This window comes from Microtus ochrogaster, chromosome 18, assembly GCF_000317375.1.
Source record: "Microtus ochrogaster isolate Prairie Vole_2 chromosome 18, MicOch1.0, whole genome shotgun sequence".
NCBI lineage: Eukaryota > Metazoa > Chordata > Mammalia > Rodentia > Cricetidae > Microtus > Microtus ochrogaster.
Genome location: NC_022020.1, coordinates 50,561,089 through 50,587,977, shown reverse-complemented (window position 1 = coordinate 50,587,977; position 26,889 = coordinate 50,561,089). Strand labels below are relative to the sequence as shown.

The 26,889-nt window shown below is 43.7% G+C and overlaps 1 protein-coding gene across 1 annotated transcript in view; it reads right to left on the bottom strand.

The window, feature by feature from the left end:
* The window catches only part of Nedd4l (neural precursor cell expressed, developmentally down-regulated 4-like, E3 ubiquitin protein ligase), a 322,283-nt gene that overhangs the window by 115,555 nt on the left and 179,839 nt on the right, over positions 1-26,889 (bottom strand). Inside the window, exons 3-5 of the mRNA XM_026783372.1 lie at positions 26,482-26,563; positions 23,862-23,900; positions 21,475-21,528 (exon numbers count right to left, since the gene is read on the bottom strand). Coding sequence (XP_026639173.1) covers positions 21,475-21,528; positions 23,862-23,900; positions 26,482-26,563 — 175 coding nt within the window. The remainder of the gene's footprint in view (positions 1-21,474; positions 21,529-23,861; positions 23,901-26,481; positions 26,564-26,889) is intronic.

The following is a 26,889-nucleotide window of genomic DNA, read 5'->3' as shown; positions in this document are numbered from 1 at the left end:
GCTATGGCTGCTAAAGACTACAGCATCTGACTTCCTTCAGCTGGGTAAGTCTATTCCTGATAACAAAACACCCACTCTCTCAGTTTACTGGGACCACTGCAGCTGTTTCTCAGCTGTCTCAGCCAAGTGTATCCTTGAGCTATGCTGTCTCCCCATCCTGTGCGTGGCTCCCCTCCTCCGGCTTCCGGGAAAACAGCTGTGCAAGTGCGTCCCATCCCACACACACAGGCTCACCTACAGCAGCCTTTGTTGGGGAAGGAGGACAGACCTCTCCAAGTGGAATGCTGCTGGCACGGCCTCATGATTGCCTATCATTCACAAACTATCTTCAAAGTAAAGGCCAAGCCCCATGGCAGCCCCTTGTAATCTTTCATCTATCGACAGACAGTATGTGCTTAATCCTCATCATTTCCATCCAAGCTGGCAACATTGGCAACTTTACTTATCCGTCATAAAAGTAGACATGGCTGGAAGGCTGGAATTTCTCTATTTAAAAGAAAAAACTACTTTTTATTTATGTGTACATAGATGCCCAGAGAGGCCAGAAGGTCAGGTTCTCTGCAGCTGGAGTTAGAGGCAGTTGTGAGTTGCCTGACATGCTTGCTGGGAATTAAATTCAGCGTCTCTGGAAGAGCTGCAAGCACTCTTGACCACAGAGCCATTTCTCCAGGTTCTGGATCTGTCTAAACAGCTAACCTGAGCAACCTGAGCTTGCCTCCACGGCAGTTGGTTCCACAACAGCAAGCACTTGCAAAGGCAGGAGGCAGAAGGCACAGGGTAAGCCAAGAAACAGACTCAGCTCAGCACGGTGGTACTCCCCTGGAAGGAAAGAGAGCCATCTCTTGATAGAGAAGGACAAGGAAGGTGTGATGTCTCTCTCTGCTTGCCTACACTGTCTTCACCTCCTTCTGAGACGGTTTGCTGTGTACCCATGCTTCCACAAAATCAAACTTATGATGTAGCCAAGAATGCCTTTTTAAATGTCTCATCCTCCTGTTCCGACCTCTCAAACACCAGGATTATTGGCATGCGTCACTACATCTGGTTGGGACCCAGGGCTTCATGGCAAGCACTTTATGAACTGAGCAACATCCCTAGCCCATTATCCTATTTTGAATTTCAAGGGTGACATGGATGTAATTTGTAATTACGGTCTTCTGGCTATACCGAGAACACAGAAGGAAGGCCAGGAAACCTACCATTTTGGCACAAAGAAAGAAAATTGCACAATTAAGGCTCACAGACTAAATAGCACAGCCGCTCAACTTGTTATGCAGCCATAATACCTGTTCTACAGCTGCCCAGGACACACACAGATGTTGGCATGCAAAGAATGTACGACTGAGAACAAACAAAAGGACTTTTATTTAATCCTAGAGACTGTAGGTGAGCCCTTACAGGTCCTTAGAGATGTCACAGGAGGGGCAAATACTGTAGGGGAGCCCTTAAAGATCCCTAGAGATGTCACAGGAGGGGCTAACCATGCTGCACAGAATGTTAAGAGGAAACAGAAGGTTATTTCCCACTATGTGTAAAAGAAACGGTGAGAGAAAAAGACCTCTTAAAATCCAGGAGGAGAGACTAGAGCCAATGCCTTTGCTACTCTTCTGGGAATGTGTCTGCTCTCTGTTTCTGAAGCAGCCAACTTTGCAGTCCAAAAAGGTATGGCTTAGCAGTCACTTGCTCTTCCAAAGGACCTAGTTGGGTTCCCAGCACCCACAGAGGACAGCTCACAACTGCCCGTACCTCTAGGGGACCCAATGCCATCTTCTGGGCTCTCTGGACACCTGTAACATACATGGGCTGTAATATGCACTTACATAGCTACACACACATAAATACAAATAAATCTAAAATAGTTTAAAAGAAATAGCCAGCTCTAGGTTAGAGCTATATCTCAGTGGTAAAGCACTTTCCCAGGGTGTGTGCGGCTGGGCTGTGTCTTCAGAACAAGAAATCCAAACGAAAAAAACCCCAAGGCACAGCAGCTTTTATTTCCTCAGGTCTCGGAGTATCCAGGTCTTGTAGCACTCAGACCACCACATCTTATTGTCCCTCAGACAAGGGAACACACTCTCCTACAAAAAGAGACCCCAGCAGGCCCACTGATTTGCCCATTCACCTGTGACTCCTGTCCACTAGCTTGGGCGACTCTTTTCCATGCCTCTCATACATCCAGCTCTTCCAGGCTTAGGGCATCTGGACAGGCAGGTCACCTCTTGGTGATGTCACACAGGACCCAGGACAAGATTTCTCAGCAGATGGAAGCTCACAGGTAGCCCTTCCTCAAAGAGCCTCCACACGATTTCCCTTTTCTACTTCCTGTCTGCTTTCCTGGGCACATGTGCGAAAACACACAGGCAGCTATTCCACTTAGCAGGGTCTTCGTTACTACTTGAAACAACCACAGTCCCCCAAACCTGCCCTTCTGTCTTATTTAATACTTGTATCTCCATGGACTTCCCTGAGGATGTATGTCAAAGGGATTTAGAAATAGGCTGACCCCTGTACACAGTAGCCACAGCAGGAGAGCCATCAGTTGTCCTGGCCTCAATTTTATTCTTTCTTCATGGTTGTTTGGATAGGTGGAGGCTGAATTAAATATCCATTTCCTTTTGGCAGGAGCAATGCATAGTTACTCTGTACCTATAATAGTTTAGAGGTAAACATTTACTTAAGTCTTACTCTTCAGTGAAGGGACTCATGACCAGTACAGACTTGTAGTCTCTGTTGAATAGAATTAACTGTCAAATCTTAACACAAATAAATCCAGAAAGAAAAGATATCAACGTTCTCAAGTAACACCGACAGGCATAAAGTCTAAGACATGCAAAGTATTTGACATTTTTCTATTTTTCAGAGATTCTGCATCTTTTTTTTTTTTTTTTTCCTAGTTCGCGAATGATGCCCAGTACACAGTAAGCTGCAGTCCTGGATCTGAAGTTAAAATTTGCTGACAATCTCATTTCAAGCACAGCCAAAATTAGCAACTAATTCCCTCCACACACTTTATTAATAGACTCCCGAAACTCCGAGATTGGGGAGAGGCTCCGTCAGCGCTGCCAGCAAACATGCAGACGCGAGAGAAACATGTTCTGATATAATTATTACCAACAGACGGCCTGATAACCCTGGTGTGGGGACCTCAAACTCTCAGTTGCACTTTTATGCTGGTGCTTAACAAGGGACAAAAGCGCAGCTGGCATGGGAGGTGGGAACCTCAGCGCTAAAGCTGGCCACCACCTCTGACGACCCTGTTTGGTTGAGATTACAATCTCCACAATTTACACTGACCTCAGCCTTCTTGGAAAAGGCTCATACTTTGTATGAGTTATCTTAAATTCATTTGGGGTTGAGGATGTAGTTTAGTTGGTGGAATGCTCTCCCAGCACGAGGAAGCCACGGGTTTGGTCCCCAGCACTGGGCACGGTCAGGCATATTTATAATCTCGACAGTCCGAGTTGGAGGCAGAAGACCAGGGATCCAAGACCGATCGGGCCACATGAGACCCTGTCTCAAAATAACAAATAAAAATCATTTTAAAACTATTTGTTTTCTAGCATGTGTCTAAAAGAGTGACTTAAAATCCCATCTACTTGGGTTTAATGAAGTCTAGAGAGAACAATTTTTAAGAAATACAGTCAGAGGAAAGGTAGCCATGACCCAAGAGTAATCTTACTGTGGCTTTTATAGAAGCGAGCAAACCTCTGCCTCTCCAAAGTCCTTTAACCCGAAGTCATAAAAAGAAAAGTTGCTGATGCTGGTCATCAAGTGAGCTATAAAAATTTTTTAAAGAAAATATTTTTATTGATTTTTTTTCCTAGGGCTTCTCCATTACAGTATGGTAGAAAATGCATTAATCCTGAGTGGGTGACATTTCCTACATGGCAACAAAAAATATGAATTAAGACCTGTTTGCTGGCAACAGCTCAGCAGCTAGATTTGCTGTAGATTCAGTTCTTGGACGTCTAAGGAATTCTTGCCTCATCTCTCAGAGGGAACAGTAATCAAATCGGCTAATATTGATTTATTAAGCATTAGCAAGGGCCAGCCACTAAAACTTGTGTTAAATGGGTTCAAATGATCCTACTGAATGTGTGCATCCCATCTTCTAAAAACTCTCTTATTGCAGAGGTGCTTGGTGAAGACAGAGAGTGAACTAGAAAAGCAGTCCGAAGAAAGGCAGAAGATGGCCGCGTGTACTTCCTTCGAAACCACTGCATTCTTCCTCCTAGCCCGTGTGCTCTTACTTTATGAACAATATCACAAACTTATCTCACTGCCTTCTACATCCTCAGCAGGTGGGAAGGAGCAAACCACACAAGTCCACTGTTCTGAAAGCTGCAAGAAGTGTCCCTGGCTCAGCAGAGAGCTCTGGACATCTACTATCCCAGGGATCTGAGCACATCAAAATAGCAAGTGTTTGCCTGTCTCACTAGCTCCACCATCATTTATCTGTATGTGTGTGTTTCTGCATGTTGTGTGTGTGCGCACGCCGTTCATGAGTGACTGGAGTATATGTGTACAGAGGCCAAAGAACCGCCTCAGGTACACTTCAGGTGTCACTCATTTTTTAAAACACAATCTCTTGCTGGCCTGGAGCTTCCTGAGTAGGTTGGGCTCACTGGCTGGGGACCACGGGGATCTGCCTGTCTCATGTCCAGCTTTCTTCTATGGATCTTAGGAATTTATTTAGAACCTTATTTTTGCAAGACACTTTACCAGCTGAGTCATCTCTCTAGTCCCAGCTTTGCTAACAGATATGCTCAATGATATCAAGACTGACCAGATCATATAGATTATGTGTCACAAAGGTTACCTTGAGTAAAAGCCTTGGGACATGCATGGGACTGCCTACGTAGAATGGCATCAAAGAGAGCAATGTAAACATGTGAACTATTAGGCAATTTGAAAGCCAAGCTGCCTCTCCCATGGTTGGTTCAATAAAGACCCAGATTTGGCCACAATTAAATCCCAAACATCAGGAAGAGGGTGGTTTGGGCATCAGGCCCACTAAGACCCAAACTCTGGTGTTATTTGCCTATCTACCCTTGGACAAGGAAATATAATATCTGGTTCAAAAAAGTGACCCAAGGAACTGCTACCATCTCCTCTACTTTTAATATTTGGCTTCTAACAACAAAGAAGAAACCACTTCCCAATTCTGTCTGAAATTACAAAAATCTAACACTTTGGCCTCCCCTTTCAAGAAGTGGAGTTTCAAAAGCCACAAAAATGTGCTCAGCTAATATTTACCGCAGGGAGATAATACAATGACTTGGGAGAAAAGGCATTTGTGCACAGGCTCCAACAGGCCAGACCAGCCTGGGCCTGGGTGGAATTACAACCCCACTTTCTCTTAACGTCTTACAGTTGGAAACCAATGAGAAAATTAATCCTTTTACCTCTAAGCTATTCCAAGAGATAAGCTCTGTTATATAGTCTTTGAAAATATTCAACAGAACATCCTGTTGCCTTGAATACATAGGTGTCGCCCAGCTGTATCCTGAATTCATTCCACATCCCTGTGCCCAGTGACCACATAACATGCAGACTTATGAGTGACAAAGGCCAGGTAAGAAGAGATGGCTTGTTGTCACGTCCATGACTGCGTTGGCAGTTACATCAGCTTACCTAGCTGTTTTCAGTCCTGACTGTACGTCAGTAACCCCAGCTGATACCACTGTGCTGTGGTTGGAGTACGAAGTCTCTCCTAGGCTCACGTGTTGGGACACTTGGGGCCCTGGTGGTGATGCTGGGAAGACTGGAGAACCTTTAGGAGGTAGAGCCTTGCTAAATGGAGGGAATGGGTCAGCAAGGGCAGGCTTTGAGATTTTATACCCATATCATTTCCTGGTCACTTTCTGGTTTCTGACTATGAATGAAATGTGACCAGTGGCCTCCCACTCATATCTACCATGATGGCCTGGATCCCCTTAAATGTTCATCAAAGAAAACCCTTCCCTTCAGTTGCTTCTTGTCCAGTATTGTCAAAGCTTATTAGTTATAAGAAGTAACTAACGTACCCCTTCACTCCTTCATAGCCAACAAACCCATTCTGGCCACAAGTCTATTTTTTCATACTGAATAATCACAATAAAATTCTGTAAATCCAATCAGCATGGCTTGCAGCAGACCCTAACTCATTGGGAGTTAAGTGAGCACACTGGAGAGCATATCAATAGGTTAACATAAAATATATGTAATAGGCCACAGCGGCACATTCCTGTAACCTCAGTACTTAAGAGGCAGTGGCAGAGGCAGGAAGCTTGGGAGTTCAAGGCCAGCCTCAGTTATGGCTCAAATTCCAGGCCAGTTTCAAAACTAACACAAACACAGATTTTAAAAAAATCTGATGGCGAGCGGTTTATAGAAAACAGAATGTTACCATGTAACCACGTCTGCTCTGTTGGATGGACCATTTAAACACCATTTTGAATGCAGGATGGACAATGAAATAACCATTCAATATGCTTGGAAACACTGGCATGAACAGAAAGTTTTCCTACGGGTTCTAAAGTAGCATGGTATGAAACTTTAGCCCTCCAGTCTATAAATACTGCCATTATTGCTGTCTGCCCCCAACAGGCCCTACCTCCCACTCTGTCCCTTCTTCCCCACTTTGGCAAATCTTCCTGCATCTGTTTTGCTTGGCAACACACATCAGCATTCCAACAGATGTCACCTGGCCACTGGCTGCAGATTGCAACACACTAGGCAAAACAAGAACTCTGTGCAAAGGGAAAACAACACCCAGGGAGGTTCCTGTGACAGGAGGCCCTTGACCTGTAGACACAGGGTGGGTAAGAGAGGAAGCCGTCTGGGTATTAATCTCTCACCCCATTGTGCCCAAGCCTGCTGCAGGAATGCTCTCAAGCCCCATTATACCTTGTGAGAGGTTCCTCCCCTGTCCCAGGACACCTCCTTTCCCACACAGAACCTCTACATGACACAGGCCCGGTTCTTCAGGCACAGAAACAAGCAACAGCAGGCTTTGGTTACTTTTATTGATACCCATAGGACTTCCGTGGAAATCACGTTGTCTCTTTGTCCCCTTTCTGTAAGTACACATTCTGAGGAATATTTCAGTAGCTCAAAGGAGCATCTACTTCCTCAGCAGTCACTCCAACGTCCCCCTCATCTATGCCTTCTCCAGTGGATTCAGACCGTCTGGGTGCCCACCCTCAGGTCCTCAGTGGATCAAAAAAAAAAAAAAATACGTGACAGGCAGATGACCCAGAACCTGAAGAAAACATTCCAAACCTTGCTCCCAGAAAACGTTTCTGAAGGGCCTGCCTCACACCAGGGGTGAAGCCAGCAGGATAAATGAGCTATTTTAAAAGCTATATATTGGCTCTGTGGCCCACGCATTATTCATCAATGGACAATATGCCCCATAATAAAAGCAGCAGTCTGCAAATCAGAAGCTAACTCTCTGGTGCAAAGCTGTAAAAATACATCCACCCACATCCTGGCATGACACAGGCAGCCAAAAACATCTTGAAATAACACTCCCTGGAGGGGCATAAAAGCTCCCCATTTTCCAGGCATTGCAAAACAAAAATGGCAGGCTAAATACTGAGGTGAGATGACCTCCTCAGAGAACTGATGATTGTCCCTGGTACTCGGGAGAATAACTGGGGATGGGAGAAGAGTTGAAGATAGCAATGTAACTCAGGGGCCAGTCCCTTCCATCCTTGAAGGGGACATGAGCTTACAACAGCCTCCCCCCTGATGGCTCTCAGGTCCTATTGCCTTGAACACCCTTAATGTAGTGCCCCTCCCCCAGAGCCCTTCTATGGCCTTCCATCTCCATATGCTCCATTATCTGTGCACCCCATAATGATGCTACTTCATGGTGGGCTCTATACACCATCTATAAAGTTTACCTTTAATTGTTAATGACAGAATCTAGACTTGGTAAGAGTCTCAATGAGGAGCTGTCTAGATGAAGTTGGCCCGTGTGCACATCTATGTAGTTTTGTCTTGATTGATAGAAGACACAGTTCTCTGGGTCCTGGATTGTTTGAGACTAGGAGTGAGCTGAGTGCTAAGCGTGCATGCATTCACTTCTCTCCGCTCTTGTCTGTGGATGTGCTATGGTTAGCTGTCTTGAGTTTCTGCTTCTACGACTGTACTTGGCATTTAAGCCCTTTGCACACACTTGTCCGTCTAAAGCATCTCCTCCCAGCTATTGACTTGATGTGCTCTGCATCACACAAGGTGGCTTTCCTTGGTTGCCTCATGTGGTCCCTGCCCTGGTTCCCCTTCTGTGACTGTCATTATCTTCTCCTATGGTCATCTATGCCCCTGCTAGCAAAGGTTTGAAAAATATTATGACTGCACGAGTCAGAACAACATGACTAACTCTTTCCCCCATGCCATCTAAAATACTCCAACAAAGCAAAGGCACTGAACTAGAGATCAACACTTAGAGGCCTCCAGGATTTTTTCTGCTCCGTCACCAGGACACAGACACCACGTGTAGAAGTGCATTGCCTGGGCTCCTCCTGGCAGGCTAACCCTTCAGTCCTCAATGGCAAATGAGAAAAGTGCGACTACGGATTTTCCACCATTGACTTAAAAAACCATTGACTTATATGACTAATTATATATATGTATATAAAATGCATTCTTCTTTCGAAATTTCACAGTTAGTACCTTACCAAAAAAGGTTCCAGCCCTTACCCTCACTCACCCCAGATTCTGATATTTTCTAGATTAAGCAACTATGTACTTTCACCCCCATGATGAAATACTGACTCTTTTGAATGTACCTTTTTTTTATAAGCTGCCTTGTTGCTGTGTGACAAAACTTCCTGGGGAGACCCTACACATACATCTGCTCACTCTTGATAGGGAACCCATGCCAGACCAAGGTACAGATACCATCAAAGTTCAACTTGGTGAATCAATTGATTACCTCCAGGAGCAGAAAACACTCAGACACCAAAGCCCACCCCAACACAGGTGAAAGCTCATAAAAGCTGGGAACCTGGAGCACACTGCACACCTGCAGAGAGTTCAAGAAGTCTTTTCCAACTGATTCGGTTGGTCTAAACCTCTTCCAGGCAGATGGTTTGGTCTGAGTCTTCCTTGTAGCTTTGCTTGTCTGAGAGGGAGTCTCAGCAGTCATTATTACTTACTCTGTAAGGGGAGGGCCTAGTGAATCTGATCAGTTTCAGGGACTTCCTGTGGCTATTTGAGTTGTTTACCTTCCTGTTTAAGGAGCTTCCCTGCAGGATGGAATGTTTTAATCTCAAGAGGAAACTGTTACACAAGTCCATCAATCACACCTCCCCCTGGGAGAGGCAGAAACCTTGGTGACATCGTAGTCCCTGTGTCAGTACCTACAGGGCCAATGTGGCATCTCATTTTCCTCAGTGTCCCTGTGTTGCATCAGAAGTTCTCTGAGTGCACACAGCCACTATGGGCAAGGGCCACCCCATGTCACCTGAGCATCTCTTCCATTCATGAACAATTCCTGCTTTTATAGGAAAATGAACCATTCACCAGGGATCAAGATGGCCCTGTGCCCACTGAAGTCCAGCTATTAAGTTTAAAATAGCTGTTTAACTTCTACTATCTTTTTAAACTACCTCTGCCAAGATGCAGTAAGCTGCATTCCTGTGGTCTTCCTAGGCAATAATGTCTCAAAACTCTTAGGGAAATGTCCCAATTGCATTTTCATAATTGGCTACTTTGGGGTAACAGGTCTTCATCTGATTGTAATAGGGATTTGGGGGAAGGGACTTGGTTTTAAAATATGAAATTCTTTTTAAAAAGCCCCAAGTTTAGTGGCAATATGTATAAAGGGAACTGTTATTTAATAAAAATAAAAATACTAAAGTACTTTAATTTCAGGAAGACATTCTTGTGATCGGGATTTTAAAATAAAAAAAAGACAAAAAAAAACACAAAACAAAAAACAAACCACCAACCAAACAAAAAAACCCTACCACAACAAAAACTAACCAACCAAAACCAAACAAACTACCAACTGACTTATTTCACATATGTAAAAGTAGAAATGAAAATTTCCAAAATTCAATGTGATAAACATATGGAAGGAGATTTATTAAAGAGTTCTCATTTCCAAAGGGTCCTAGACATGACTGCAGTAGTGCAATACTCTCAGAACCCGTTTCCTCCTTTATGGGAAGCAAGAGTAAGCCTTAGAAAGTGGAGGATAAGAGGAGGTGAGGGTGTGGTCCAGCATCAGTGGCCTTTTTGGCATCCATGTCACACCAAGTTCAACCCCGTCTCCTCAAAACAAGGAGAAAACAAGCATGTCTTCATCAAGGCCTCTGCTTAGATTATAACTTCATTGCAGTTAACACCAACATTTCGAGCCACAGAACCTTAACCTTAAAATTTAAAAAACTAATTTTTAAAAAACTATTCGAAAGCCAGATCCATAAGTAATTGTGGTGTATTATTTCCAGCCTCAAATTCTCCAATTGTTAAGTGACATGATTTTATCAATGTGGGTCTAAATCATCTGAAATGTTCAAACTAAATTAAAATGATTGAGATTTTATGCAATCTAATGCTTCTTTAATTGAATATAAAACCATGATGGACAAGGCTTTATGTCGCTGTAAATCCATTTTAGTTAATAAAGAAATGATAAATAAAATAATAAATATAAGAAGCCCAGAGTTGGTAATGGTAGCCCACTACTCACTGGGATTAATTCTTTAAGGAAGTTAAGAGGTATCTTAGTTCTGTGATTTAACATCTGGCCTGAAATCTGAATTTGAAAAAGTTCTAGACTTTTGGGGATTGGCTGGGGTAGCGAGGAGGTTAGAATTTTAATATGCATATCCAATATTTTTTATATATCTAAAATATCTACTCAACTCAATTATAAAAATTTGGGCCAAAGCATTTTTTCTTCCTCTCTAAGTATATATAGATATATATACTTATATATATCTATATATATAGATATATATATATCTCTGCATTCTAAAGGAACATGGAGAAGAAAACAAGAGATGAGATCATGAAGCATTAAAATGTCAAGGAAATGGGCAAATGCAACATGCAAGAGTCATTTGATATATTTTAAAGGACTCCACTTCTCAAATCTCTAGAATAAAAAAGAACCACTGTCCTCCTCTCAGGACCAGGCTGAATCAAGCACCTCTATACTTAACTAGCCCCAGCACATAGAGCCCTTAGAAAAGGATAGCTTCTGGTTCACACAAAATGATTCCAAGTTATAAACAAGCAAGAGCCTCGGAACTCCTGGTCACCTATAAAAAAATAAAATAAAAAAATAAAGGGCAAACTTTAGGATTTCTGAAATGTGGATTTGCCTGGAGAAACATTTATTTCTCTTGCTACATGGTAAAATTTCATCCTCTCTACTAATACTTAAACACTGAACAGTTTTGAAAGATGAATGGCAGTTGTGCTTACGGAACCAATACAAAGTACTTCCTTTACAAAGTCGTTGCTCTCCTCCACATCCCCCCCCCCCCAAATTTTGCTGAGGAGGAGTCCAGAGCTTACACCACACTACACTCTTTCCCTAGTACATTTCCACTATCTCTGCTTCAAAACTGAACAACAATCACCAAATCAATACATCGAGGCTCCTTCCAACTTAGTTATACCTTGATCTCTCTGGCTTCCCGTGGCTGAGACTAGGAACATTTGACCCCTAAGTCTCAGAACAGGCTACAGTTCTAGAATGATCCCCATCTAAGAAGCAGGCCTTTTGAAATTCAATCTACTCCACCCTCTAGCCTATTTGACTTCCTGTTCAAACGTGGTGCTGCTAAGAGACACTTGGATTCAGGACACAGCCTCAAACGGGCCAGGACACAGGGACTTACTCTCTGGCCCACTCAGACGGGGCCACCTGTCTCACTTAAGCATATCTCCTCCGTAGCTCAGCTGGCTCAACAAGGTCCAAGTGAAGCCATCAAGTGAATTAGGAAGAAAACACCAGGTCAACATCATGCATAATTACACAACGGACCAGAGAAAGAAGCATTTGGAAAACCCTTCACCGATCTCACCATTTCTCCTTCAGTGTTGTATCCTTTAATGCCTCGAGAGGGGCAGGCATGGGGGGTGGCTTCGTGTCTATGGCTTTCTCTTCCAGGCAGGTTCTACACTTCTATAACTCTTGTCTGAATTGTAACACATGTAATGAAGATTGGAACAGGCTCATAAATGTCTGAACGACCACTGGCCAGTTCCAGGTTGGGACTGCCAGTCTCCTGGTGTTTACTGAGGAAAGTCAGTTCCTGTTACTGTGTACTCAACCAACAATTTAAGCATCATTCATGAGTTTCACCTTCCCTTACTATCGCCACTGTCCCAAGTGGCACAACTAGAAGTTTAAATAAAAATATGTGGTTAGAAATCTTTAGTTAAGTGCTTCCAGCAAGAATATGAACTATCTTCATTAAAAGAATCTAGCTGATGGGTTTAGTGTGCACATGTTGTTGACCACATAAAAATACCCTACCAAACAGGACCAGGCAAGGGATATGATACTTTAATATCATCTTAAGGAATGACTATCTTTTGGCCTTATGAAGACATAGTTGAATGTATTAGTTTGTGCCATGAAGTGAGAGATTGGCTTTAGAGACCTGGCAACTCTGCCTCAAGGCTTCTCTACTATCCGTACCATCTCGGCACACCCTCTCTTAGGCAGGATCTACTGAGGCGCAACTCCAGGAGAGCCTTCATTTTAATGCCACCCAGTGGGGACACTTCAAACAGATGCCTCAGCCCCTGCAGAGTGCGAGTGACCTCCACCACTGGAAATCTATCACAGCCAAGTGATATGGCCAAAGGAAGTAAACACGCAGCCAAAATGTTTGCAAGATTAAAAAAAAATTAAATAGACAAAGGCCCTTTACTTAATTCTTTCTAAGAACTGAATTATTATAGGGCCACTTGGGGTTCAAGTGGTTAGGAAAGACCTGATGATGCCAGGAAAGAATCAGGTTAGACACTGAGGTCAATACATCCTCCCACGCCATCAACACATGCTGTCCTGTGTATCAGGACGGACTGCTCACGGGTACCACTTGGGTCCTGTGTCCAGCTCCTGTGCAGAAATAGCCTTACTTACTCTTAACTAGCAACAAGGATGACACTTTGCAGGAGCTTGGGAGGTACTGGACATATTCACTAATGATGTCCCAGGCTCCAGAGCCAGACAAGTGCCTGCCATGGGCCCTAGCTGCCTCCTACCTCCAGGAGGACAGTGTATAATGCTCCATGGTGCACGCCCAACATTTTAGCAAGAATGCTGTATCACATGGAACATTAAAACTGCCTTAAGGCTTAGTATGCACTGTGTGTGTGTGTGTGTGTGTGTGTGTGTGTATGCACAAGCATGCTCGTGTGTGTACTTATCATATACACATAAATCACTAAACAATATGCTGCTATGCCTTTATCTGAAACAGTGGATTAACAGTGCCCCACAGGCCAATTGGCACAGTCCAGTAAGACGACTATGCCCCATATTGTACTTTCTGAGTAAAATAAGACTCTTCAACTGTGAAGTGGTAAAACATGAGCGGTCACTCCAAGTACCAGCTGTCTTGGTGACAACAGCCAGTGTCAGCCCCATGTTCTGCCTATATTGCTGAAAATAGTTGAACTACAAAATCTGTTTAAAAACAAAACAAAAGTCAATTTTGGAATACAACTATCCCCCTTATCCATTACAATGTTTTTTTTTTTCAAATAAACTTATGGGTAAATTTTGATTCACTGTTTCTTTTCTTTTTTTTAAAGTAATTTTATTTTTATTTATTTATTAAAGATTTCTGCCTCCTCCCCTCCACAGCCTCCCATTTCCCTCCCCCTCCCCGAATCAACTCCCCCTCCCTCATCAGCCCGAAGAGCAGTCAGGGTTCCCTGCCCTGTGGGAAGTCCAAGGACCTCCCACCTCCTTCCAGGTCTAGTAAGGTGAGTATCCATTCTTATAGTTAAAAAAAAAAGTAATATTAACTTTTTTTCTGTAAAAGCCTTTTCTCTGGGAGACACTCAAACTGAGATTTTCTCCACATAAAAGTATTTTTTGCATATTCCTTTGTCATCCAGTGAAGTCCATCTGTAGTCACAAAAAAAGGCCACAGTGCTCTTGGAGAATCTGGGGAAGCGCAGAGCACCTGAGCTGGAAGGTCAGCCTCTCTCTTCTGCTCCTGTGGGGCAGGTGTAAGAACTCCTGCTTTTGCTCCTGGGCCCTCCTCCCTCTGTTTACTTATGAATCTCTGTGTCAGCAACAAATTGAGAAAGCCCCAGCTCCTTTACATAACTAGGGTGATGTTATATACATGGAAGATCTTGAATACTTAATAATATCAATGGACCAGAAAGCTGGCTCCTCAGGCCCGGAAAATGAAGAACTTGGCAGTTCTGTGTATAAAGGGTGCTTGTGGGAGATGGTCTAACCTTCTCAGGATAACTCGAATACAGCCAAGAGGCTTATGACGAAGACAGTAACCAGTTCATTAAGAGACTTCGACGAATGCCTCAGGCAGAGAGGATGAGTTCTAAGACCCTGGCGGTATTTACCTTACTGCAGCTGATGCCTCTAATGACAGATGTACTTTGTAGACGGTGGCCGCCTTGGGCAAGTCTAGTCTCACAGAATTCCCCACAGTTTTCTCTAAGGATCTAACTAGTCAACATTTTTAGATTTGGTCACACCAGACTGCTTGGGAGGCCCATTCAAAGACGTGCTGAGTCACACTGTGGAAAAGGAATTCCAAATCAAAAGATTTTCTACATCACTCACACCCAGACAGGGTCATCAACTGTACTTAATTTTTCATTTAAACAAATGATGAAACACTCTTAGGCTGAAGAAGCAGGTATCTGAAACACTGACAGAGGCTAGTGCCAGCCAGGCTGTAGATGTGCCCAAGGCGATGTTTCCCTTCAATATGAATAAGGTCCAGGCAGCTGCTGGCCAAGCCTAAACCCATGGTCCCTATGATACACACACAAAACTGGTGAATGGCAGATCGCTCCGTTACACCACCAGGTCTGCTTGCTTGCTTGCTTGCTTGCTTTTAAGGAAAGGCTTCTGCTTAAAAGAAAAGCTCTGGCTTGCCAAGCATGTGCTAATTATTTACATATTCATGCGTATGAAAAACTGTTCTCTAGGCAGCACTTTGTCTCCACAGAAAGCTCTTTGTTCCACAATGGTCTGCCTCGACATCATCAGTTCTCAACCTGTGGGTCACAACCCCTCTGGGAGTTGAATGACCCTTTCACAGGGTTCGCCTAAGATTCTCCTATATGTCAGGCATTTACACAACAATTCATAATAGTGGCAGAATTACAGTTATGAAGCAGTAATGAAAATAATCTTATGGCTGGGGTCTGTATTAAAGGGTCGCAGTTGAGAATCACTGCTCTACATAGCTCTTGTAAGTTAGAAGAGCCCTTCTTAAAATCTTCATAATTTTAAAATATATTATTATTACTTTTAAAATTTCATTAGAAATTCTAGACTGAGAGTTTGGTCACGTAACTGCATCTGTTCTCAACACTGAACATCACGACTGCAGTTTTCAGTGGCCATCTCAGCCCGAGGGAAGTCACTCCTCCCCAGTGGGTGGACCTGGCTGAACATGTGATTGTGCTAATAGAGCTTGAACCTACCTTGGGGTAGGCTCAGCAAACTACACTGTCAGAACTCACTACAACTTGTACCATAGTAGAGGAAAACTGGTACAAGACTTAAAGGGTGTAAAGAAGCCTTTCACATCTGTTTATTCCTTTACAAGGATGAGAGGAATCAATGACAGAGGCATGATACTCGAATCACCAGAGACACTTCCAAACACAAGTCAATAAAGATCCACAGTACTCTAGGATACCAACACAGCTACCTACTTTAAAAAGACAAGGTATACTGAAACCCAAACAGAAAGGCCCACAGGCATCTCCTGATCATATCCTAAAACTATCAATCACATGAAGGAGGTTGTTCCTGGAGAAAACACTCAATGAGTGACGGCTAGCACAAGCAAACCTGACTGGTTACAGTTCCACAAGCGGCCGCGCCGTCACGGGCTGGGCGGTGAGCAAGCACGCACGTGCAGTGAAGCCAGAATCTGCTCTAAGGAGTCTGTTTCCGCAGCTGGAGACAGGGCACTATCCCCTAAGCATCCTTGGCTTAGACACTCAAGTGGGCTGTGCTAAGTTACGCTGCTGTGAACCAAGGCCCCACCACAACTTTCTCTACTGCCAATCTGCCCACAAAACACACATCTTCTACTGTCCCCAAATTAGAATAACCTACTGGCACGAAAACCAAAACAATCAATTTTACAATGAGGACTGATGATAATATTAGGAAGAATCAAGTACGTACTTGGTTAAGAGGCTCAAATGCCTCTCTCCCCAGCAGCCTTTCAGCTTTATCTGAGAGGTGTCAGGGGCCGTATTTGCAAACAAGGTTTCGAATCACTGCCAACATCAGCACATTTAGACACTGACTTGCTGTATAGCAGACTATCTTTAAGAAATAAATTTTTAAAATTCTTCCATTCTAAACTAAACTAAAAATAGTATGTATTAAGTTTAGGATCCCAAAACAGGCAGAGCGTCTTACGTCAAAGACCTACAGAAAAAGTATTTTCTGGAAGGCTATGAGCTTCAGGGACTGCTATCAAAACACTGCGATCCACTGACTTCAACAGGAAGGATATTCCTTCATTAGAGAATTGGGCTGCAAAATAACCAAGCTTTCTGTGTTGGCCCGGTCCCTTCTGAGCCACTCTAACACGTGTACCTGCAACTTACCGGAGCACCAGCTCCAGGAGGTCCAGGACTCTTGGGAGTCTCCTCTTGGTTCTGGGGAGCTTCTTCAGGTCCCCGAGTCACAAGAATTCGGAAATGCTGCTGCCCTGCATTTTGATCCTGCCTGATCTTGAACATGCATCCTGGACTCTGTGGGGATCTCTCTGAATTTGTCCTGCGGATCTCCGGGACCATCCTACTGGTCCGAGGAGATGCCTCTGGGGTCCCTTGGTCTTCGGTGGGGCTCACCCGGCCCGCTCGGGGTTGGGTGGGGTATGAGGTGCTCCTCTCCAGCCGAATGCGCGGATACCTCACCAACCTGTCCCCCTTAGTGCCAGTGAAGCCAAAGTTGAGTTCACCGCCCAGCCCCTGAGCTCCTTGCTGGGGCTGTTGCAGCTGAAAGACAAAGCAGCGCTTTCCGGAGCTCCCAGAAGCGTCTGGAACATGCTGGAGGGACCAGCGTCTGGGTTCTGCTTGGCCATCCGGGCCGAAAGGCAGCAGCCGCACCTGGCGCACATCGGCACTGGAGGCTCTGTGCTGGATGCGCAGGCCTGGGGTGGCCTCCTCTGTATCCTCAGGCAAGCGGGGACACTGACCACGGTGATCACAAGTGCCGTTGATCAGGGTCCCGGGATCCCAGGCTGCCCTTGGAGGGGAGCTTCCAGGAGTGTCCACTGGAGAGGGCTCCGATGAGCTAATCTGAGCAGAGACCCTTGTGGCCGCGGCCTGGTCTCCGAGGTCAGCCTGGGCACTCGGGGGCCTGTCTTCAGGGCCCTCGGGTGGCCCGCAGCTGTCTGTGGCGCCGTCTGCGGCCTTGCGCTGCAGCGAGATCTGCACTGAGGAGCTCCGTGTGGGCCTGGTGTCCACCCCAGTCAGGAGCTGCGGTATGAACATAGATGAGCTGCGCTTGAGAGCACCCACGCCCTCCTGCAGGCCACCGTCCTCCCCTGAGCTCTGGGTGAAGGGGTGCGGGCTGCTTCTCCGTGGCAGCGTGTGGAATGCCATGAAAAAGTCCTCTTCTCTCTCCTGGTCTAGAATCTCAGACTCGGGGGCCGTATTGCTGCGTCCAGAGCCAAAATGAAACCGAAGCCGATGGGCCATGGTGACCAGGGGGGCCAGGAGGGAGAGAGCGAGCGACAACACGCCCAGCAATGCCAGAAGTCAAAACCCAAAGACACCAACTCCAAGAAAAAGTGTCCCATCTGCCAAACTGTTAGCACTGCGGCACCAAGAGCGACAGATAGCAGAAATAGCCCAAGTGGCAAGCAGCATTCCAGGCATGATTGGATAAGAGCAAAAAGCTCTCATCTAGTCTGTGACAGAGGGTAGGATGGCCAGAGACACATGACCACCCGCTCCCCCTCCAATGCCAGCTTCTGGACTTAGTGAAGTTTCCCCTCTCTTGCGGTCCCCCCCCCCCCCAACAGCAAGAGCCTGAAACAGCACCTTCCCAGCTGCTGCTGTTCTGTCAGAAAGGGGCGGCCCAGCAGGGAGCTCGGGCAGCTGACTGAGGCAGCAAACACACTCACAGCTATGCCGCTGTAAATCTGACCCATCACACTCACAGGGAAATGCTTTCCCAACTACCACAAGCACTAGGTCTCTCTCCTGTTGACGCTGGGGAGCCTGCACGAAGCACAGGCACTCAAAGGTATGTCCTCCACCTCCCCGCCACACCAAAGAACAAGTAAAACAGAGCTCGGCTGCGGGGCGAACCTTCTCAAGCATCAAATGTTCTGTTTCTGTTATGATATCACTACACTGCCACGAGGGAATGCAAAGTAATAAAATGTACTATAAATACGATTACACACCCTACGGAATTCGTGTCCCTTTAATGGGAAATAATTAGACCATGATCTACAAGTAACAAAATAGCCAAGGGAAGGCACAGGGGGCACAACACGGCACTGCCAGCTGTGAGCCTGGTCCAGCTCTTACTACTTACTATAAACATTCTGCATTTAAAGGGGTGTGTGTGCCACATATAATATGATCACCAGAAACAGCAGTTAACAGAGAAAAGAAACCCAGCTGGAGAAAACAAATCTCTCTCATAACTTTCCTCCCCCCACACACACAGAGAGAGAGAGAGAGAAAGAGAGAGAGAGAGAGAGAGAGAGAGAGAGAGAGAAAGAGAGAGAGGAGAGAGAGGAGAGAGAGAGAGAACTGAAGAGCAGTGTATGTGGGATTAGTAGTAATTTAACTTAAAAACACAGAAGAAAGGCCTGGAGCTGTTTTCCCAGGAGAACACATCAGGATCACCACAGTTGGGTCACAGACCTAAAAATCTTGCCATCTGCAATGGGCCAGGAAAAAAAAATCTAAGAACTAAAAGTGAATGCCCAAAAAATTGTCAGCGGAGATCCATAATGAACCTGGAAATACTCTCTGCATTTTAAATATACTCTTTCCTATGATCCAGAAACACCAGTTCCTTAACAAAGAGATTTGTTTAGGTGGGACTTAAAAAAAAGCCAGGAGGGGAAAGAGTGAGAAAAACTTATTTTAAAATCGACAAAGCATGTCTTTGTTAACTGCTCTGGAGCAGAGGGTGTGGTGGATTAACCCCGTGTTTACACACACAAACTTGTTTCCTTAATGCACAGAGTTCTGAATGGCAAAAATAAGCTCTGTGAGACTTAGAGTCTAGTCTGCTCGATGCCAGAACTTCCAAGTAGACTCCAGTCACGTATTGTGTCGGCTGGATTAACAGGCAACAAAGGGGAAAGGCCACCACCAGCAACACTGGCAATCTATGCATGGTAGCTGCGCCATCAGACAGCTCGGGGTAAGACAAAGTAGGACATATAAAATAGGACCACTCAGTTTTTAAAGTACTCTGTAGTCAGAGCCTCCTTTTGGTTTGGAAATTCCTTTCTTACCCACGGGCAAGGTCACGCAACTGCAAGCATTATGTTAGAGCACACAAATAGGGAATACAAAGACTTTCTAAACAGGAAATCTATTTTAGAAGGAGAGCTCGAAGAGGCACTTTCTCTTTAAGTCTGACCATTGTTTCATTTTAAAACGATTATCCTCCTAAAATCAGAGGTAAGTATCGGTCTATGGAGGCCCTGTCTCTGCAGACTTACTGCTTGCATTATTTCAATGAATGTCACCTGTTCAGTTACCAGCTCTTGCTAGATCAGAGTATGAGAGGCAGGAAATACACTGAGCAATTCACACAAGAGTTACTCAGTGCTCCTAGCGATCACTCCCGCAAGCCACGTACCATGTCAACAAAGCCACCACGATCCATATTTATAACTGGAAAGATGCTGGGCTAGGAGGTACAATCTGTTAGCTTTCCATTTGGGAGACTAAGGCCAAGCGCGTCAGATTATATCCGCCCACAAATTCTTTATTAAGGGTAGAGGTTCTGGCTATTCTCCAGTGTAAGTTGACATTGAGATGCCCAGGTGCTGGACCCCGTGTGCCCCCTGATCAGCATTTAATCATATTCGGACTCTGAAGCAGAACTGTTTCATCTTAATAACAGCGGAGTGCGGAACTTTGTCTCGAGAATCCTCTTGACGATACTTTCTGTCAACCTCAAGCTAGTCTACAACGTGTGGAGTCTCAGTTGAATCCTGTAGAAAGATGAGGTCACGAACACACATTCCTTTTAGGCAGGGCAGTAAACAGGAGTATAATCAATCAAGCGCCCTGAATTTTATTCCCACTTCTCAGGGTGCTTTCAAGACTTACACATAACTCGATCGTGTTCATTTTTCAAAGCTGGGACATGAAGCCCATGGGAATTTGATGTAAGCGGTCTAGTTACTTAGGAGAACGCTAGGCTAGCATGATGTCTCAGTCGATAGAGGCCCTTGTCATGCAAACAGTCACCTGTGTCCCTGGAGCGTACAGAAAAGTGGAAGGAGGGTACCAACTCTACAAAGCTGTCCTCTGGTCATCCCACATGCGCTTTATATTCTATGTCAATTACACATATATTATAGATCTATATATAAAATGGTTGCTGTATCAGTTATCTTCGAGCATGTATTTGGGATTCCTTATTTTGCTTTTGGTGGGTTTTACTTCATGCATGGGTTTCTTATTTTTACTGAATAGGGAATGGAGCCTCACACATGCCAGACAAGGAATCTGCCACAGAGCCACAGCTCCAGCTCTTATGCTCGCCCTTTGAAATGACTTTCTAAGGTTTTTTTTTTCCCCCCTAAGGCACCACTGTTTGACTTCAACAGTAAAGGAGATTTGCTTTAACTATACACTGTGAATTAGACTTTTGCTTCCTCAGAGACAATCGCCATAGAGTTGTCCGTGAACTCACTGCGGCATGCTGAGCCCGAGGAACATCTTAAATGGCCACAAGCCTTGGTTACAGGATTGATGACATTCTCACAGATGCACCTCCGCATCTGAGTTCCCTACACAAAGCATAATGAGGCCTCTGGGATGAGCCTCTTAGCCATAGGTGACTTTTTATCAATACTAACTATAAAAAAAATATACATACCCAAATAAAATTTCTGTCCTAGCAACACACAAATATTTGCCAGTATCGAGAGCTTGAACAGTGAGACCAAAAACAAAAGTTTTTTGGAGGCATGTGCACTGCTGTGAATGACCTGGGGGATCTCAAAGGTACCACTCGAAAAAAAATCAGTTTTTAAGAAAAGAAAGCGAAACTCAAAATCAAGGACTTACCAATCTGTTCTCATCAAATACTTCAAACAGGAGCCTATGATTAGATGGATTTACCTAAAAGGGACAGAAACTATATTTAAATATCAACAGGTATCATTTTAAATTTGATCTAAGAGACAGGAAGAATCAAGAATCAAGAATCACACTGGACTCTACTGTATAATAATGACTGACCTGCTTATCTGCTATTATTCTACCCCAAATATCTAGGCATACCAGAAAAAGGCAGTATCTTTATTGTTGTTTCTTAGCAGTCTTAAAGGAGCTCCAATTTCTTCTACAAAGCTACCCTCATATCTGCAGATCAAGGCCTTATGCTCATTGGCCTAATGAAGGTAATGATGAACACACAGCTATATGCCATTGTGCCCCACCTCCAACTATTATTTCCTGAACTACTAACACTTTATGGTCTCATTTTATTCTCCCAACAACTCAACAGTGTGTAACTATCACTTCATTTTCACAAAGAAATCACTGAGCCCAAGTGGGTGGTGAAGCAATTTACCCAGGAGCACACAAGCCAGTATATTGAGCAATCAGGACTTGCCCTGGGTTAGGGCAAAGTCACAGCCCTGAGAGTTGTCAGTGTTTGTTTGTTTCTTTCTCTTTACCTCAACTCACCCAAATAACCTGTGTTTCATCATGTGGACTCAGGTGTCACTGACTACCTTATCAATCCTGCCGGACACAGTATCAGGTATTGCTACTGACACACTCGCCTATTGATCAGGGAAGAAAAGCGTACATGGAACGGACTTCTCCAGGAGACTGTGAATGTTTGGTGTCCTCAAGTTCTCAAAGTGAGTGGCAATGGCAGGCATGTGAGTTGGGTCTAATGCTAGGCTTGGGCTCCCCATGGAACATGGGATGAAATTATATTTGATTGTAGCACAGAGAGCTCATGTGCTCAACTTGAGCTCCTGGCCCCGTGTCTGCAGACAGCTTTACAACAGAACAAGCAGATGGATGGATGGCTGTTCATCAACTATGCCAAAGGCTGCACACCTATCAGAAATGCATCAATAGTCTACAGGAGAAATGGGCATGCAATAGGCATTTGTTAAGAAACTGTGCGGGGAATAAAGCAAAGATCTTAAAAAAAAGAAAAAGAAAAAGAGAAACAAATATGCCTATAGCTAAGACTTGTAGACAAAGTTTTATATATAATAAAATTCATACAATGTGGTTCAAATGGAAGGAGAGCAAATGATTTAGCTCCCCAAGAAAGTGCCTGTTGTATCTGAGCACTAATAAAAATCTAGTAACACTTCTCAGCCATCAACAGCTTTTCAGCCCTTCCCCAACTTATCTAAACTGTATCTGGTAGAGGCTGAACATGGGATCTACCAAGTGTTAAAACCTCAGAGCCATGTTTCAGCTTTGAACATAACAGAAAACAGATGCAGGGAAAGTCATCCAAGTTTGCAGCACAGAAAATCCTACCACGGCTGAAAGAAGCCAGGGCTGTGTGCCTGGCTCTTAGCATGCAGTCTGCAGTCACTAGAAGGCCTAAGCTGGAGCAGTTTGGAGGTGAGACTTTTTTAGCATCCCGGGTGTACAGACAACTCAAAATTTCAATTTTAAAGGGAAACTCCTTCTTCTCTTCCAATTAAATGGCTGAGGGGCTTGATGCTTCCAAATATTTGCTAGCAAACACCAGCAAGCACTGGTCTCCATCAATTCACAGAATCCCCTTCAGAATCCAGCTGTTCTAAACAAGGGGTGCCGGAGGCTGAGGAAATGTTCTTCTATTCAGTGGTATTGAATGTAATTGTACACATTAGATCTCTGAATTAGAAATCTTTCCCTTCTATCCTGAACGTAACTGGTAATTTTCTGTCTTTTGTGGGGAGGCAGTGCTGGAGCTCAAACCCAGGGTCTCCAGAATGCCACTGAACTACCACTGTCCTCATCACTGGTAATTAGTGATGCTTCCTTTTAATTATCTCTCTACTCTGGATGCACTTCATAATCCGCATCACACAGAAATCATTTGGCTACTGTTTTAAATTGCACTGTCTTTTTGCCTTTCTTTTCCTTCAAATTTTATTTTTTAAAGGTTGCAAAACAAACAAGCTCAGAACTGGAATTAACCGGACCCCAAAGTCTTATTTTTATATTTAAATGTTATATTTAAAGAAAAGTTTGATCTGAAAAACAGAACATGATATCTTGACAACCTTTTCTATCTCTCCTCTACAAATGAAACCTTCACAGATTTTCAAAATTTGGGACATATCCTGAGTCTACCGAACCCAAACATTTCCTGTCTTAAGAGAAATTTCTTACTTTTAAAATGCTATCTAGTTTTCTTTCCATGAGTCTATTTTGATATATCAATCTAGGTATGAACAGTATTACTACAAAATGAAAGAAAAACTTACTCTAAAATAAAACTCTTCATTCCACTTCGGGTTCAGCGTCTGGAAGAGAGAGAATTCTGTGATCTTCAGCTGTGCTGGAGCTGTTACTAATACAACACAAGCTTTTCATATTTGTGCAAACAATTTCCTCATAAAAGCGATTTTCAAAATGGCAATAAAAGCAACATTTAGTCAATTATCTGAGACTATTCTATAAACCCAAATTGGATGGGGGAGAGACTATATTTATGAAAGTCATGATTCATGACTATGAAACCATAAATTGCACGAGCTCACCCGAAAAAAAAAATGCTGGGACTTACCGACAAAGAGCCACAAGAAACAAAAGTCCCCTTTAGAGAATGACATTAAAAAGGATTTACTCTGTCAAGAAGGACGTACACTTTGTTGATTCCCCTCTACCTGCTACAAGCGTGTGTTCACAGAGGAGAGGCTGAAGGTTCTCATTGCTTACATCATTGTCGATATTTGAAGAATATTTTCACAGAGAACAATATTGAGGAGATTTTAACACACGCACACACACTATAAAGAAAACTGTATTTTTTTCTTTTCCCTAAAGCAATCATTTAAAAGATATCCTTTGATCCCCTTCATTCACATATCAGTCACCTTAACTACGCATCCTGCAAGAACACAGCAATGATATTCTGGTGTTGAGCTTGAACTAAACAGTCTTCTAATTTAACATGAAGTACTTTCTATGAAGGAACACATATATACACATCACACACAACCAACACACATCACTCATACAACACAGATTTGTACAGGCATAAAAGTCAGAAACACAACCTGTAAAAACAACCAATAAAATTCTGAAAATGAAAAGTTGTTCGCCAACATATTTACCTTTTAACAGGGGAAAGAGAAATACCCAGCTTACTAAACCACACATGCAGAACAGCACTGTGGCAATGATCCATTGACATCGGTTAAAAAATAACAACCCCCAACTCCAGAGAACCCCCACCCTAAATGACCGCACTTTGGGGGTATGAACAGAACTGAGATGGAACTGGGGGTGGCGAATGCTCCCCTTCAGAGCTGGAAGACAGCTGCCTGGAATGAAACAGATGGTGTTGCCAGGCAGGCCAGGGACAAAAGGAAACCACAAAGCCAAAGGAGCAGGGACACAGGTAGAGGAAGAGTGAGCTCTCCCACAAGCACCGCACAGTCCAGCAGCACACAGCACAACACAGCAATACTAACCAGGAACCGGGCCGCGAGAATGGAGACACTCCCTCCAGCTGGCGAAGGGAGGGAGAAGCAGGGCTGCCACTCCGAATGAAAGACATTGTAATACCGTAGTGGCTGGCATGGGTCCTTGGCTCTAGCCCAGCAGGGGACCAGGCCCCCTGACTGCAGTTCTGACTAGAGACCCCAGCTTCAGTGGGAACATAACAAGTGCCAGTGCCTAACACTGAGAACAATGGCTTCCCTCCTCATAGGCGGCCTCCCACTAATCTGTTTGCAAACAGGTTTCACTGCTGGTTTTCAATGCCAGGTGAAGGACACTGTTTCCTACACAAAATGACCTGATTGTGCCTTAGATCTTAAGTGTCTCCAGAGCAGCAGGAAAGATACAATCTTTTTAAAACAATCATAGAATCAGAAAACATTTCATAGAAAACGATGTGTGTGTGTGTGTGTGTGTGTGTGTGTGTGTGTGTGTGTGTGTGTAGGGGAGGATAATAATAACTCAAACAACTCCAAAACACAAATATAGTATTCTTGGTAGAAAACATGAAATTTTAACAAAGCCCCACCCCCATCCTTGTCTAAGATATACAGATGAAGTATCCCTATATTTTTTATAAATAAACAAAACGTAGAGGTGAGTGAATTTAGACATTATTATTATTATTATCATTATTATTATTATGCAGGGATCTCAGTCAGTAAGATGCTCGCTGTGAAAGTATGCAGGGCTAAGTGGGAGTCCCAGCACCCATGTAAGCAGTGGGCGGAGCAGTTCACAGCACCTGTCATGCCAACACCCAGTGTGGCAGAGATAGCAGGTAGGGGATCCTGGGACTTGCTGGCTTGCTTATCTACTCAAGCCAGAGAATTCTGGTTTAGTGACAGACCCTGCCTCAAAATAGAGGGGATGAATGATTAAGCAAGACACTTGATATTTGCCTCTGGCCTCCGCACATACATGCTGATTTCTAATTCCACATGAATATGCACAACACACACACACACACACACACACAACAGGAAAAGACACACACATGTATAATTTTACTATTAACACATCCTGTGTATTTCTGCTTCCTCAAGAACCAGTTATTTCACAAATCAAACCATTCCTCTTTTGCCTGCCAAGTCCACCATCCATTTCATTAAATAAACTTTATGAAAACTATTAAGTTAACTAGAATAATTTGTTTGGTTATATGTGTTGTAAGGAAAAAAAAACTTTATAGAGATAACTCAGGTAAAACATGGAAAAGTTTTGGACCATGGGCGATTTTTAGACGTAATACTAGAGTCACTTAAAATAAAAATATTGCTATCTTATTTTTAAAACATAAATTTCTACAGAGCCAAAATACAAAACGTAATTGGGTTAAATTATGACTTATATGAATTTCATAAAAGTTAGCCAACCTACCTTTTTAATTGTCTTTGTTTGAACCAAAGCAAGTTCTCTATTTTCATCCGCTACATACAATGACAGCTTCACATATGGGTCACTGCAAGGAAATAGCTCAGGTTTAATGGTAGTATACTTTTTTCATTAAAAACAAACAAGCAAACAAAAGCAGCAAAATGGAATGAAACTGTAAACACCAGGTAATGCCCCAGCTAATATTTAAGTCCATACACTAAGCAGCATATTTTGATAAATGTTCCTGCCAAATAGGCCAAATTAAAAAACACAGAAACAAAAAAAAACCAGTGTTCTAACTTTAAAGATGATCTTTCCAATGATCAACTCAAAATAATTAAAGCTGTCATCACTTTCAGACTTTTGACAGATTTTTGGACCGATTATTAGGATTAATATTATTATTATTAT